The sequence below is a fragment of the Aspergillus terreus genome, genomic scaffold (genome assembly GCF_000149615.1).
Source record: "Aspergillus terreus NIH2624 scaffold_15 genomic scaffold, whole genome shotgun sequence".
NCBI classification, from domain to species: Eukaryota; Fungi; Ascomycota; class Eurotiomycetes; order Eurotiales; family Aspergillaceae; genus Aspergillus; species Aspergillus terreus.
Window position 1 is genome coordinate 1,106,682 of NT_165938.1, and position 15,069 is coordinate 1,121,750.

At 51.5% G+C, this 15,069-nt stretch overlaps 6 protein-coding genes across 6 annotated transcripts; 2 read left to right on the top strand and 4 right to left on the bottom strand.

Annotated features, from left to right (window-relative positions):
- Positions 1-91: 91 nt before the first annotated feature.
- ATEG_09883 (cupin domain-containing protein) lies at positions 92-601 on the bottom strand (the record flags this gene model as incomplete). The annotated part of the gene is made up of 2 exons (XM_001218504.1): positions 92-199; positions 260-601. 2 exons carry the CDS (start codon positions 599-601, stop codon positions 92-94), a joined length of 450 nt encoding a protein of 149 aa, XP_001218505.1.
- A 692-nt stretch (positions 602-1,293) lies between these two features.
- Positions 1,294-2,972, bottom strand: ATEG_09884 (delta-1-pyrroline-5-carboxylate dehydrogenase, mitochondrial precursor; the record flags this gene model as incomplete). Its single annotated transcript, XM_001218505.1, has 3 exons — positions 1,294-2,251; positions 2,314-2,786; positions 2,850-2,972. 3 exons carry the CDS (start codon positions 2,970-2,972, stop codon positions 1,294-1,296), a joined length of 1,554 nt encoding a protein of 517 aa, XP_001218506.1.
- A 1,418-nt stretch (positions 2,973-4,390) lies between these two features.
- Positions 4,391-5,908, bottom strand: ATEG_09885 (uncharacterized protein; the record flags this gene model as incomplete). Its single annotated transcript, XM_001218506.1, has 2 exons — positions 4,391-5,216; positions 5,274-5,908. The coding sequence occupies 2 exons, from the start codon at positions 5,906-5,908 to the stop codon at positions 4,391-4,393; spliced, it is 1,461 nt and encodes a 486-aa protein (XP_001218507.1).
- Positions 5,909-6,684: 776 nt separating this feature from the next.
- Positions 6,685-8,217, top strand: ATEG_09886 (uncharacterized protein; the record flags this gene model as incomplete). Its single annotated transcript, XM_001218507.1, has 7 exons — positions 6,685-6,731; positions 6,780-6,902; positions 6,951-7,054; positions 7,108-7,230; positions 7,278-7,819; positions 7,876-8,130; positions 8,191-8,217. The coding sequence occupies 7 exons, from the start codon at positions 6,685-6,687 to the stop codon at positions 8,215-8,217; spliced, it is 1,221 nt and encodes a 406-aa protein (XP_001218508.1).
- A 909-nt stretch (positions 8,218-9,126) lies between these two features.
- ATEG_09887 (NAD(P)/FAD-dependent oxidoreductase) lies at positions 9,127-10,484 on the bottom strand (the record flags this gene model as incomplete). Its single annotated transcript, XM_001218508.1, has 2 exons — positions 9,127-10,221; positions 10,278-10,484. The coding sequence occupies 2 exons, from the start codon at positions 10,482-10,484 to the stop codon at positions 9,127-9,129; spliced, it is 1,302 nt and encodes a 433-aa protein (XP_001218509.1).
- Positions 10,485-13,180: 2,696 nt separating this feature from the next.
- ATEG_09888 (uncharacterized protein) lies at positions 13,181-14,356 on the top strand (the record flags this gene model as incomplete). Its single annotated transcript, XM_001218509.1, has 2 exons — positions 13,181-13,857; positions 13,909-14,356. 2 exons carry the CDS (start codon positions 13,181-13,183, stop codon positions 14,354-14,356), a joined length of 1,125 nt encoding a protein of 374 aa, XP_001218510.1.
- Between the last annotated feature and the right edge of the window lie 713 nt (positions 14,357-15,069).

Below are 15,069 nucleotides of genomic sequence, written 5' to 3' on the forward strand. Positions count from 1 at the left end.
TCGGTCTCCGAAGGGTTCAGTGCATAGTTCATATCGAAACGGTGTCCGGTTTCTTTCAAGATGCCCTATTCACCGACATCCGGTCAGTCGATCATCCTGTGTTCGATAGATCAGAACAGATGAGCACGCTCACGTTGGGATACAATCCAATGAATTCATAGTCGCCCTCCGATTCAAGTGAGGCATGGCATGTTCCCGCCTAGATGATTAGCACAACCGAGACCCATGATGCCACAGGATGCCATAACAGCAGACGTACCGGCAAGACGAAGACATCGCCCTTCTCTACAGTAAGCTTCATCCCATTAGGCTCTCCCTCCGTATTGAACTGGGGGTCAACTGGTCCGAGCCCAAGTAAATATGTCGTCTTCCCCTTGATGATGCCATAACATTCGTGGCAATCAGCATGGAAATGCGGCACTTTGTACGTCTTCCACTGTCCGCCCATAAGCCATCCATTCGGCTCGATCGTGTCGAGGATGTTGCGGGGACTGGTGTCTGAGAGGGCGTTGCGGTATACGAGGATGGGGAGTCGGGAGTTGGGTACATGCGGAGTTGAAGGGAGGAAGTATTGCTCGGGTTCGACCTTCTTGGACCACATTTTGTTTCTTGTGATGGATACTGTCTGGTCCGGATCTTGGACTGCATTACAACCAGGGGGTTTATGTATAACAAATGTCTGGAAGGAGTGCAGTCGGCTACAACTCCGGCGAGCGGGGATGAGACATCGTTCGGGTTTGTTACCGAGATCAGATGCGACAGTTGGGGCAATTGGAGACACACAGAGGATTGTTCGGCTGACCGGATCTCTGGCACCGTTCTGACAGTGTATTTGTTGATGGCGGATGATGGGCGTTCTGAACACACGCCCGTCCGGAAATGTGCTTAGAGACATGTTTATAGTACCTCCCTAGTCCTATATATCTAGACCAAGCACTATAACCATTATTTGGGTCAGAGGACTTTGGGATGAATAGTTTGACTTAGATATGCAAGAAGAGGTATAGGGAAAAATACTCCCAACACCCAGTATGACCTGAACATGTGCGTCCATACTATTGTCCATCTAAGTCTACTGATAATTACTAGGGTACAAGTAAGTATTTTGGGGGAAGAACTCCTCCTTGATCGTCCTTGGGCTAGTGAATTTCCTCAGAATATCAGAGCTGCCCGCCTTGTCGTTGGTTCCACTCGCACGACCACCACCGAAGGTCTGCTGCCCGATCAATGCGGCAGTAGTTTTGCAATCTATAGTTTGTTAGCAGTCCATTTCCGTACCCCCACAGCTCACGATCACGTACTAATATAGAAGTTCCCAGCCGAGTAGCGCAGAGCGTCTTCCGCTTCACGGATAGCACCCCGATCGTTAGCAAAAACAGCGCCGGTCAACGCCAGTCCACCTCCGGCCTGATCAGTCTTGCGCAGAATAGTGCTCCATTCTGAATCAGGATACACGTAAAGGGCAAGTACCGGACCAAAGATCTCCACGTCGAACAGCCGATGGTCCGGAGACTGCGCCTGGTAGACTGTCGGGTTGACAAAGTATCCCGTTGAATCGTCGTATGTGCCACCTGCCAGTAGTTTCAAGGAGGCGTCGTTGTTGCACTCGTCGATGATAGACTTGATCTTCTTGAAAGACTCCTTGTGAATGACCGGGCCCATGAACGCTTCCAGATCTTTATCGGGGCTTCCAATTGTAATGTCCTTCACTCCGGCGGTCAAAGCAGCAATGAACTCCTCGGCACGAGACTCGGGAACATACACGCGCGATGTGGCGGAACACTTCTGACCCTGATATTCAAACGCGCCGCGGATGGTATGGTTGACCGCACTGGGGATGTCTGCAGAGTTGTGTATCAGATGGAAGTTCTTCCCGCTGGTCTCTCCGACGATGCGCGGGAAATCCCGGTATGTCTTATTCCCAATCTCTTGCCCAATTCTTGCACTGAGAGACCGGAACACGTCCGATGAGCCGATAAAGTTGAGACCTGCAAATTCGCGGTGGGAGAGGGCCACATCTGTGATCAGCTTTGCGTCACCCGTCACAAACTGAATCACATCTGGAGGGAGACCTGCCTCTAGCAGGATCTTGTAGACCAGAGTGCTGGCATAGACATTATGGGGGGACGGCTTCCAGATAACAACATTGCCCATCAACGCCGGTCCTGATACCAAGCTTCCTCCGAGGGCTGTGAAGTTGAATGGCGAGATGGCGTAGACGAAGCCTTCTAAAGGACGGTAGTCGACGCGACTGTCGAGTCAATCAGCATCCCTTTCAAGGTCAGTCGGTTTTGCATTGGGCGTGCAACTCACGTCCACATGCCGTCGCTACCACGTGTGGGCTGTCTTTCGAGCAACTCCGCAGCGTAGTGGCAATTGAGTCGGAAGAAGTCGGCTAATTCTGCGGCCGCATCGATTTCCGCCTGCCAGATATTCTTTCCCTGTCCGAGCATGGTGGCTGCAATGATCTCATAGCGGTATTTTGTCGTAACTAACTCGGCCGCCTTCATGAAGATGGCGGCGCGGTCTACGAAGGGAGTCTCTTCCCAGCGCTTTTTCGCCTTGAGAGCCGACTCGATAGCAACGGAGACTTGCTCCCGACTGGCCATTGGGTAGTTTGTAAATGCTGTGCCATGCTCTGCAGGCATGGCCTGACTCAAGGACTTGGATACCTCCTGGGCCTTTCCATTGTAGAAGATGGAGCTTTTGACGGGCAGTTGGGATCGGAGCTTGGTCAAGGCTGCTTCCAACTGTTGGCGCTCGGGCGAGCCTCGGACATAATGGGGCTGGTAGAGGTTAATATTACTACATTATACAATCATCAACCTAAGTTCTGGCGATTGACTTACGTTGGGCTCATTCCTGGCTGCTGGCAGCTTGAAGGGGGCGGTGGCTTTGGTGCGAATCTGGTGATAGACAACGGCCACAGAGGGAAATTCGGCACGGGTTAAAGGAGGCACCCGGCGCGCCATAATACATTGTAAACGAGCTGCAGTCATGCTCACAAAAGAGATACTGATTGACCAAAAGAGAGTGTCCTTGCTTGACTAGAGCTTTATGTATGCATCTGGAGCCCACCGGGTAGGGTCCCGACACCCCGCCAAAAAGTATCGGGAGGCTTGCCGGTGGTGGACCACAACATCCTAGAAGTATGAACGGTTCGATTTTCCACAGGAAAGTCATGCGTTAGAGTAGAAGGGCAGAATCGGAGATTTCAATAGAGAGCTGGCTAGATTTATGGACGCTGCGTCAACGAAGGCCGTACCTGATCATGACCAGCTGGGAATGGACTACGACAGACAATCTACTCACCAGCTTAGCTACCAGCTGGCAGGTGATGCCATTGCTGCTACAGCTTCAGCAGTAGTAGTGGCTCCAGCAGTGACTATTATTGATCGGTAGGCGCAGTCCTTGCCGTAAACAAAAGTTGACCTGCTAACAGTAATCATCACGATATACTAGTGCCCTGGTCGAGAAAGCGTCTTGCAACTGGCCTCTCCTCCGTGGGCTAAAAACGCATTTCGTAAATTCCCTTCGAAGACCTGGCCAATTTGTGTCTTCGAAACCGTTCGGTCTCATTTGGACGCTATACGCAGCCACTTACGTGGTCGCCAACGGCGTAGACACCATAACGAAACATACAATCCCGGCGTCTCCCGCCCGAGATCCAATTGTCTTTGCGTCAACCTTTGCAGTCAATGTGCCCCTGGGGGTGTGGAAAGACATACGATTTGCCGAGCTGTTCAGTAATTGCAGCAAAAGCGCAACTGATACCCTGCGACGCTCATCTCCGCGCGCCGTCTCCGGTGCTGCAACAGCCATCTTTCTATTTCGTGACGCAATCACTATCTCAGGGTCGTTTAACCTTCCTCCTCACTGCGCCAAAGCTATCCCCGATAGCCTGACGCACGATCCGCACACTCGTACCGTGATCACGCAGATGACCGTACCAGTTCTCTCCCAGCTCATGGCATCTCCGGTGCACCTGCTTGCGTTGGATCTGTACAACCGGCCCAATATTGCGAGAATGAGGGATCGGGTTACCTTTATGAGGCAGAATCTTCCATCTGCAACTGTTATTCGCTGCGTTCGAATAATTCCTGCGTTTGGATTTGGATGCCTGGCAAACATGGAGCTACGAGAATACTTTCACAGCAGATCCAGACTAGAAGCGTGAAATAGAGTCTAGCGATATATTTGTTAAATGGTGGTTCTCTTGTAACTACTAATCCCTCGTTCACCCAATCTCCTACACTCTGAGTACACAGCCAGATACATGTCAATAGGCGTGAGCTAAGGAAGTGCTTGTATAGCGAGCTGTTTGAGAACAAAATCTGTTACTAAAGGATCACAATCTGGTCCTCATAAGAGCGTAACTCATTGGAAGCTATTAATTCGAGGACAGAGAGAAAAAGCGTAAGAGCCTCCTCCGGACTTCGACCTTCAACGCAGCATACTCATCCTTCGTTCTTCCTGCAGCATCCCGATTCTCAATGGCCCGCCTGGTCATATATGCCAGACATTCCGACATCGACCCCCAGGATGAACATTTGTATACATCTGGGGACGACCCCGCTTCATCCTTCAACTGGACAAGGCTAAAGCTCACCTCGTCAGCCATCCCATGCAACTGACCAAAACCAACTGGTACTGTTGGCAGTTGTTCCCTGAGACGTTGCTGGTGCAGTTGCCGGGCAGCCAACAGACTCTTTCTGTTATGGCTCGCCAGGAACAAATTCACCGAGGGAAACTGTTTCCCATGAGAGCTTCCCTGCGCTCCGTATTCCCAGAGTTCCTGGCGTAGAGCACCCTGCGCGATAGTATCGTATGCCCGATCGGTGTCCTCCTTGGTATCGTGAAAGAGAGACCGCTCGTCCGTAGCCAGGTAAGCGCCTCGAACAAGCTTCAAACCCAATGTAAAGCCCTCTTGGCTTGCGGCTTCCAGGTGCGCTTTCAGTGTTATGGGCATGGCTTTGAGATACGCTTGGTATGTGTTGTAGACGAGTGCCGACCCGTTGCGGTTATAGGTGCGCATCAGGTCCAGAGTTACTCGGGCTATTCCGCGTTGAAAGTTCTGGGATTCTGCATCGACGATAATGCGGACCCCTTTCTCCTGACACTTGGTACAGATATCTCTGAGAGCCGTGAGCATTTGCGTCGGCGGAAGATCGCCTTTGGAAAATGCGTTGGTCACTGCCGGGCCCGCGCCGGTTAGCCTTGAACAGGTTAGCAACAAGCTGCCCAGAGGGAGGTATCCGGCTGTAGATGCTTACTTGAGAGCAAGGTAGTCACCTTCGTCGACTAGATCAATGGTTTTTAACGTCCCCTCGCGCCACGCGGAGATGCTGGGGCAGGATGTGATATTGTCTCCCGAGACCAGGTTCTCGGTGTCCGGCCCGGAGACCGCCTTATCATGGACGTCGAAGACGGTTTCTTTTGCATATGTGAGAATCACCCCGCGTAAACCCAGGTCCTTGAGGCTCTGGACTACAGCTCTGGTTTCGGACGGGGATTCACCGGCACAGAATTGCCGGTAGAACGTTGCTTTCAGGATTGCATGCAGCAAGGGATTTCGATCCACATCGAAGATCCAGGTCCGCCCCGGCTTGCAGAGAAACTTCAGAGCCCTTAGAGTCGGACTCAGAAGAAGTGGATGTGAAGACACGGTGTTGATGAAGAGAGAGCGGAGAAGCATAGGGAAAGGGAGAGCCGAGAGCGCAGGCGGAGGAGCATTGTTATGCGCTGTGGGGGCTACCGATGCGCCTTGCTGTGGAATTGGAATGTCTGGTGTTGCGGTAGACTTGGAGTTCGATATGAATCGTCTCGATGTTGCCCCGGATATCACGTAGTATGCTGTATACCCGGGCTTGAGTGTCCATAGTGGGAGGGGCCTAGAAAGAGGCGCCATGTCGTGAACCGTGCACGCAGATAGGACTGATGCTGCGCCTTGAGAAAGATCATGGTCAATGATCTTATTACTATGGTTATAAACTATGGGTTTCGATCCGATATGCAGTCGGTTGGTCTCCCGATTGTTTTTCAGTCAATCCCAGAGAGAGTCTGGTCTTCGCTGTGGTCTCGACCCCGCCTGGTTGCAGGCAATTCGATCATCTGACAGCATAGACTGTTGGAACCAGATCTAGGAAGGGCAGCCGATGATGGGCTTGCTTGGTTATGGACTCGGGAAGGGAGCCGGCGGGAGAGAGAGCGGGGGTGTTAATGCCTTGGAGTAACATTCCGCCGGAACTGATCGATAGTATCGCGATAAGACTAACGAAGTCTATAATAACTGGGGAAACCAAGTCTTGATTAGGATAATCTATGCAGATAGTGGGATGCATCAGGAACACCTATGGCATTGTCTGGTGAAGTTAGTAGTTGTGCGTTATAGTGCAGGTACTAGGTAAACAATATACAAACCATCTTTACCACAGTGTCCATACCTTATCTATAGTTTTATATTATACTGTAGAGAACTATCTATATTGATCTATTTTATCTATATAGGAACCCAGCAAAGCAAGGCGTCGGGATGCGGGACAGTCCAGTGGCCAAGGCACAATCGCACCCCGCACATTGATTATCTCGGGGTTGAATCAGCGGTGGGATTTTGCCACCAACATTAAACACACCAGGACAACACATCTTCACTTAGATATGTCCAAGGCTACCTGATCGGACAAGATGGACACCACCAGGAGCTATCGTGTCAAGAAACGGTCATCCAATGCGTATGATTCTGCATATCCCTGACCGGGAGTAAGGACTGACATCATCAGATGCGTGCGTTGCCGGAGACAAAAGATCAAATGCTCGGGATCCCAGCCGTGCGAGACATGTCGAAAGCGGGACTTGACCTGTGTCTTTGATGACCGTGATCAAAAGATCCTGGTCACCCGGGGGTACGTCGTCCATGTCCCCACGTGCGGTGGTTGTTGACCGACGTCCAGATTTCTCGAGGACCTGCAGAGAAAGATTGCTCTGCTGGAACGCTCAAACGGCGAGATCGACTCGCCAGGGTATAGAGAACAGCCTCTTCAAAGGCAGGAAGAGGGTGTGTTATACCTTAACCATACGCTCAGCCGAGGGATCTGACGTGCGTGACAGGGGATGGGACCGACCCGATTGAGGACACAGAATGGGATTCGACACAAGAAGGGCCTTCGGAGTTGACGAACCCATTATCGACAGGTCCATCTACGTTCATGGCAGCCGAATCTGGTCGAATATGTAAGAATCAACGAACACTTACTACGATGTATGCTCATCAACGGTAGTCTACCTGGGGACTTCGTCCAACTGGTCGTTTTCCCGAAAGGTGTTGAGTCTTCTCCACGTCCATCTCTATCATTCGCCTCTTCCAACCGAGAGTCTGCTGTTTGACGAGTCGGCGTACGATCTAGGATGGGATGGCTCCAGGACGGCAGTGTCATTAGAAGTCCCCATGACGCCGTCGCTCGATTATTCAATTTATCTCATTAATTCCGTCAAGTTCCACGCAGGGCAGCTCTACCATCTTTTTGACGAAGGATCTTTCATGGAAGCTCTATATGCTTTCCACAACCAGTCAGACCACCAGGCGGCAGTCTCCCAACTATGGTATATCCAGTACTTGCTGCTGATCGCCTTCGGAAAGGCCTTTGTTGTACAGAGGAACCACGGGAATACTCCAGCTGGTTACGAATTCTTCCTGAAGGCACTTCAGCTACTTCCAGACATCACCCGCCTCAGCCGCGAGCCCATAATCGCTACCGAAGTTCTCTGCTGTATTGCTCTCTATTTGCAGTCTCTTGACTTTCGCTCATCAGCCTATGGATATGTAAGTATCCAGGTTTTGTTTCGCATCACACGCTAACTCCTCTCCAGATTGGACAGGCGGTTCGCATCGCCCTTGCGCAAGGAATGCACACGAATATGCCAGTAGACTCCCTTGGACCGGAAGTCGTCCAGCGATGTCGGAAAATATGGTGGACAGTATTTATCCTTGACCGACAAATGACGTCCCTGATGGGGTTACCACAATCACTCCAAGACAGCCAGATACATGATGAACTTCCGCTGTTTCCTTCATCGCCTCAGAAGTTGATTGCACTAAATCTCCAAAAGAAGATGTGTCACATCATTGCGGAGGTAAATAACAGTGAGTCCTCCAGCGTCTTTGGTTATACTCTCATTAACGGGCGTTGTTAGCGGTCTATGGTGCTGATGGGAGGTTGAATCGAAAATTCCTCTCGAGTACAAAAACAGCATTGTCCAGCACCGCGAGCTTAGGACCGGAACTTCGCGACTCCCATCCCTTGCAGCTTGATGAGACGTCTGTGAGCGGTATCTGCAGACTCTCTGCACATCTACATCTGCTCTACCACCAGGTATGTATATTCCCAACTTGACGCTGATGGAACTACCTAACACGCATCTAGTGCATAGTCCTGGCAACGCGACCACTATTGTTCTGCTTCTTGAAAATGAAACTCCAAGAGCCAACCACTCGGGTGAAACCGCTCACATTTTCTTCAGTCTCTCGCAAGTTGCTACAAGTTTGTGTCGATTCTGCTCGACAGATGCTCAGCATTCTGAGTAGCCTACAGAGGCAGAGCCTACTAGGTAAGGTCAATCCTAACCCATATGCCAATCAACCTCACAAGGTCCAGACAGTTTTCTGCCTTTCGACCTTGAATCCACGTTTGTTTCTACGTTCGTCTTGCTGATCGTCCCTGCCGTTGACCCCTGCCTTCTGGACGAGTCGGATAATTGGCTGCGCAAGTGTTACATGGTTCTGGATGAAATGATTTCGCGTGGCAACCGCATTGCTGCATATCGGAAGTCGGAGCTTGATCAATTAAGCCGTATGCTTGGGGAAACGTCGGACGAGTCATTAGGAAAGGTGGACTACGGCATGCGATCACAGCTGCCATCATTTCTGACGCCTCATAGCGATGATCACGCGGAGATAGATGGTAATGGGTTCACCACGGCGGAGATCATGGCTGTTGCGGAGTCCATTGATATTGGGGATGTGGATTGGATCGCCCATGCGGTGACGGAGAATCGAATCTGGTAGGAGGATATCAATCAAGTCAAGAAAAGTTCAACATTCTATACATCCCCGGTCTACTATCTACTTGATTATAGTTTCAACCGCCTTGGGCGGACTTCGGACAGTTCCCGGGTCTCTCCCACCCTCCAGCTAACGTCGCCTCCCCAATTCTTCTTGTCAACGTTGCCCTTCCATCTCCAACGCTTAATTCGCTGCTGCTTATCTGCGCTCGCCAAGAGGTCTGTCACCCACTTGCCGAAAATCGGAAACATCTTGAACCCATGACCGGAATCGCCAGACAGCAGGACCACCGAGGAGGATGTATGCGGCACATAGTCGATGATAAAGTCCGAATCGCTGGTGTCCGCAAACCAACACAGGGACTTGCGCACCAACGGACGGTCTGCCAGCGTTGGTAACGTTTGCGCCAATAGTTTCCTCATGCGCTGCTCGTCTTCCTGCGGCAGGAATGCACTCGTTTCTACCGCAGATGGGGGGTAGGATACTCCGGTCTTCGGATCCGTGTCGACGTACCCGCCACCCATAGGGCAAAGCTTGAGCAAATTAGTCTTGGGATCCGGCTCGAACAGGAAGCCCAGGTCTCGTGCATAGGTCACGGGGATTCCACGCAGCAAGGAGGTCTCTTCGTCCGTCAGATGTACATGAGCAACCGACCACGACTTGGCGACCACTTGGGTCCGGACTTGCGGTACGAGCCTGGCTGCTGCGGCCCCAACAGACACAATCACCAAGCTGGCCGGGTGGAAGCGGCCGTCTGCTGTGCGGACTCCGGTGGCCTTCTTGTGGATGTTGTCGGCATAGGCGATTTCCTGGACGGCTCCGTTGCGGCCACCTAGGAAGTATCGCGCCCCGGTTGCGCATGTGGCCCGGTAGACAGCCTTCAAGGCATTGGCTGAATGTGCATACCCGTCGAACTGGTTAAGATAGCCATGCCACTTTGGAAATTTGCCGTTGAATTGCCAGAAGCGCTGCCGGATAACATCGTCGGTGTTCAGAGGGACGACATGTGGGCGAATTTCGGGATGGTTCACGGCAGAATCACGGAAACGCTGTAGTGTATCAACCGCCTTTTGTGGAGCATCGCCGCTGACGCAGTGAAGATACCCGGTTTGGTGGAAGTGGGGGGCAAAGAGAGGATTAGATTTCCAGGCGTTGATTGCTTCCTGTGGAATGTTGTTAGCGCCAAGTCACCGATCTCAAGATCGAACGCGAGACTGACAATGGTCAAATCCGTGTAGAACCGATCTTCGTATTCTGCCCTCACAATCTTATTCAGATCGTTGGCGGCTGAGAAGCGCGATGGGATTTCTGGATCTTTATCGAAGACCGTGATATTGGTATAGCCGCTTTGGAGTAGGTGCCAGGCGGTCGACAAGCCGAACGCACCGGCCCCGACAATGGCGATGGGAGTGTCTTTGCCCGTCATGGTGAAAATACCCGATCAAGGTGCTAGATATGACTTCTAGTAAGAGCTGATATTAGGATCCACACCTCTATTTTTATGGATAGGAGCATGTACGCATAGAGCTGAACATCTGATATCCGGGACGCTGGCCGATTCCCTGTCGGGAGGATCTGCCGGTGCGGGGAATCAAGCGATAAGATGTCTCGATAACGGGAGTGGGGCAGGATCTTTTTGCCCGATCGAGTATCTCAATCGTGGGCATCTCACGGCGTTCTTCCCGCTGCTCTTCTTCATCCCCGGGAGGATTTCCCACTCGTCAATTCACGTCCACAACGGCAGCTTAACAAGACGAATTATGTCATGGTGTAAATCACAGCAGGATGAAGCTATGTCGGAGGAAAGCAGCATGATATCTGCGTCTCCCTAGTGTAGGGCTTTATACTGGGGATCTTTGCCCAATCAGGCTAAAAAGGCCCGAGACTCCCGAATCACTCTGAGGAGGAGACCGCTGCAGCAATTGCCAAAGCACATGTCGAAATGAAAGAAGAAGACCGTTTTTGGAAGATATTGGTCATGTCCAGTCCCAGATTGGGGATGTGTATGAGGACAAACCTACGCCTACGACGCCGTTTTTGGAGAAATCACGCAAGGTGGTCCCAACTACCGAAATGTGAAATGTGCGCACATGCCCCGATCCTTCCTGTGACATGAACCGACCATTGGTTAGGTTGGATAGATCGGAAGGGTGGCCCTGATGAAGAAGACTCAGATTGGACTGGGCATCGATGATGCTTGCCGGCTGATGTTTGGACCTGTTGGACGAGATGTCTGCTTTTGTCTCTGTGTGCCCCCCAATGGGAATCGCGGACTCTGGCTTGTCGCTAATAGATAGTCGTTAGATTGGATATTCGTTGCTGGACTGGGGAAAGCTTAGCATGTCCATTGCCTTGAATGCGGTCCTATCATCTCGGAGATGCGCAACCGCCGGAACTATACCCAGGCGTTGCTCATCTCTCAGGCCGGGTAACTTCGATCTATGTGGCGATCGACTGCGTGGTATACCACTACTGCAGCTCGTATGTTGCTTCGCGGGCCCTCGGGTCTGCAGGATCGACCATGAAGAAGGTATTCTACGAGTTTGCGTTGCTGGAGTTGGCTGCTTCCACTATTCTTGTGTCCCATGTACGCGTCTATAGACTTCTCTGCTTGAATATCTTGTATGCTGATACTTACTCTGCAGTTATCGGCAAAATAAATCTTTGTACGCATCCTCCCAGGGTCCAGACATTCAACTGGCAATACAATAAACCACTGGTGGACGTGGCTGGGCTGTACCTTGGCCATCACGTTAATTGCATACATAATTGCGAGTACAATCCCGGCCTTTGATGATATTGTCTCTCTGGTTGGCGCTTTGCTTGGGATTGTAATGTCATTCCAACCCATGGGATGTATGTGGCTTTACGACAATTGGACCAGAAGAAGGAGAGAGATCTTCCAAGTAGACCATGATCGTGTGCTGGGGTACTTTCGTCTGTGTGGCGTATTTCTGATGATATGGGCCATTATCAGTATCATCGACACCCCTTTAAGCACCGGCGGCTCCGGGGACAGGACCTTCGCCGACAACTCCAATTCAGCATGATGTCTGCGTGGGTTGGTGTGTGAAAGCACACGGGTGATTCTTGCGATCCGAACCGCCGGAAATAGATGCCACACCCGTAGTAGATAGCTGCCGACTAGATACGACCACTTTGGGTTAAAAGGACCAGCTTAGAGATCATCAGCGCCCACACCGTGGGTCAGTATTCTAGAAATTAGTGTGCTGGTTCCGACGGATTCTAGTGTATCACGACCGCCAGTGCAATGACGACATGGACACACGTGAAGACAGACAGGAGATAGCATCACAATCTTCACCATGGGCTAGGCTATCACAATGACAAAGACCTTACGTTTCCAAGTAGCGAAAGCTTAACCCTTTGGTAAGACGCGAAGCATTGGCTGACATGGGGGCCGTGGTCAGCGTATGAAGGAAAATCGGTCCGGTTAGATATCTATACAAGCACACCGTGTCAAGAGATCGCCTGCCCTCGATAGGGGCGGGGATGCCCCTTATATGTCATTCGCCATCATCACGGATGCCTAGGCATCATCCGGGTGATCACCATCGTCCGACGGTTTGGATCCCTCCCTCTCCGGTTCTATGCTGGGCTACCTGCCTAGAAGGAGGAAAGCCGCCGGCACACGGCATTCGAAAGGTCTAGATTAACGTGGAACTTCTCATGGAAAGCTTATGACGCTGAAGAACCAGGCTGCGATTCGCCACCAGCCCTCCCCCGGCTGCCTCTGGCAGACCTTCCTTCGGTGTACGGGCCGCTCGATAACAAACTTGAAGCCACTCGGTCCGGCTGGGGACGCCCCGATCAGGTGATCGGCTCTGGGGTCGAATCACGGCTGGGAATCAGGACCACCTGATAGTAGCCAACATCACGATGTGTTATCGATGTCGGAATAGGAGACCTGATAACCGCAAACACGTCGGTGTCGGTCACGTAGTGCCGTGTCAAAGGCCGGTTCATGATGGTCGTGGTGGCTATATAGAAGAGCGACAGTCGCGAACCAACTGTAGTTTCTGAGCACATCTAGACCACACAGCTTTGATTCAGATTCATCTCGTCCACTAGACATACACGCTTCATTTGCTTGCATTCATCATGTCATTCTTCAGGAATTTCTTTGGGACGTCCGCCCCAGCGGCAGAAGAGGTGGCAAAGGAGGAGAAGGAGCCCGTCCGTGCCCTGCCGGCGTCCTGGTACACCTCCCAGGCCATGTACGAGCTGGAACGGCGATCGATCTTCTCTCGAAAGTGGCTTCTGACCACCCATAAGCACCGCGTCCCCAACGCGGGCGACTGGGTGCCATATGACGCCGCTGGCTACGAGTTTGTCATCGCCAAAGACCACCAAGGGAACATCAAAGCTCTCCTGAGCAAGGACCTCTCGCCGGTTCACACGCATATCGACCAAAACGGCTTCGTCTGGGTCAACTTGGATAGTAGCGAGACGCCGGAGGTAGCCTGGAAGGACGACTTTGACGGTGTCGATGAGCAGCCTCGATTCCAATACTACAATTTCGAGGACTATGTCTTTGACCACACATGGGACATGGAGGGCGAGTTCAACTGGAAGATCCTCGCCGACAACTACAACGAGTGCTATCACTGCCAAGTTGCCCATCCCGACATTCCTACCATTGCCGACCTCAACTCCTACTACGTCAAGACCAAGGACGGCCACATTCAGCATTACGGGGCGCAGCGAGATGACCAAATCGCGAAAGGCTTCCGCATCGCCACCACCTACTTCTGGCCCAATGCATCCTTCAACATCTCGTGAGTAGATGCCCCTTATCGGAGTTGAACGCAGCTAACTGACCCTTCCAGCCCCCACTTCTTCTTCATGCAGCGATTCACACCCAAGGGTCCTACCAAATGCGTCATGCGATACGAGGTGTATCGCCACAAGGACGCCAGTGATGACGACTTCAACCTGATCAGTGACATGTACAAGCGGATCATGTCCGAGGACAAGTACCTTTGCATTCAGTCCCAGAAAAACCTGAACGCTGGTGTCTTCGTCAATGGCGAGCTTCACCCCGAGATGGAAAAGGGTCCTCTGCATTTCCAGAAGACGGTTCGTGATGTTGTTGTAGAACATCATAAGAAGGAGGAGGCCGCTGGGCACGAGATCTGGCCTGCGGATGCTCCCAAGAATGCTGCCGTCGGCGAAGATGAGATTTCCCTTCGCACAGGCACCGCGCAGTTTGACACGGAGAAAGACGACATGCAGAGTGCTCTCCAACCCAGTGTTGTGACTGCGATTTCCGTATAGATGTGGCGACGAAAGAGAGATCTTATTGTGATATGAATAATCTGATGGTGCATGGCGTTCATTTCATTTAGCATGTTCAAGAACTGGATAGCTTTGGGAATATTTCGAATTAATTCATGGTTTCTTCTATTGAACTCGGCTATTTACTGACGCAGATATATATTCCGAATTTCGTCTGTCTCACCAAGTGACAGTAATAAGATTGCCTCACCCACGTATCTATGCATACCTGTTCCCTGAGAGATATATCCTCTGCAAACACATGCCGGCCAAGGAGATACTATCGAATCATTTAGAGAGTCCTCTGCACTGCACATTTCCCCTGAATTCCAGTCTCGCATAAAGCATCCACATGGAAATAATCGGAAGAATCCTGCAAACTCTGCCACTGTCAATCGCAGCCCATTTGGAAGAAGAAGATGACAGATCCATGGTGCAGAATTCCGAAGCAGCAGGATCAGCAGCGCTATCAAATTGCTCCGGACGGGGCTGATTTTAGGAGGCCTATAGAAGGCCCTGAAAAGCCGAGCAGGAACCGCCAAGGAACCCACGCTGAGCCGTGTAGGCGATCTAAGTATATACTCGTACTAGGGCCCCCGATCTCGATATTGTGCACGACGATCAACCTTCAGATCGATCTATCAACACGAGAGATCTCGGACCCTTATATAAATATAAATTATAATGATCCAGTTGACGATGTGAACCTCCCA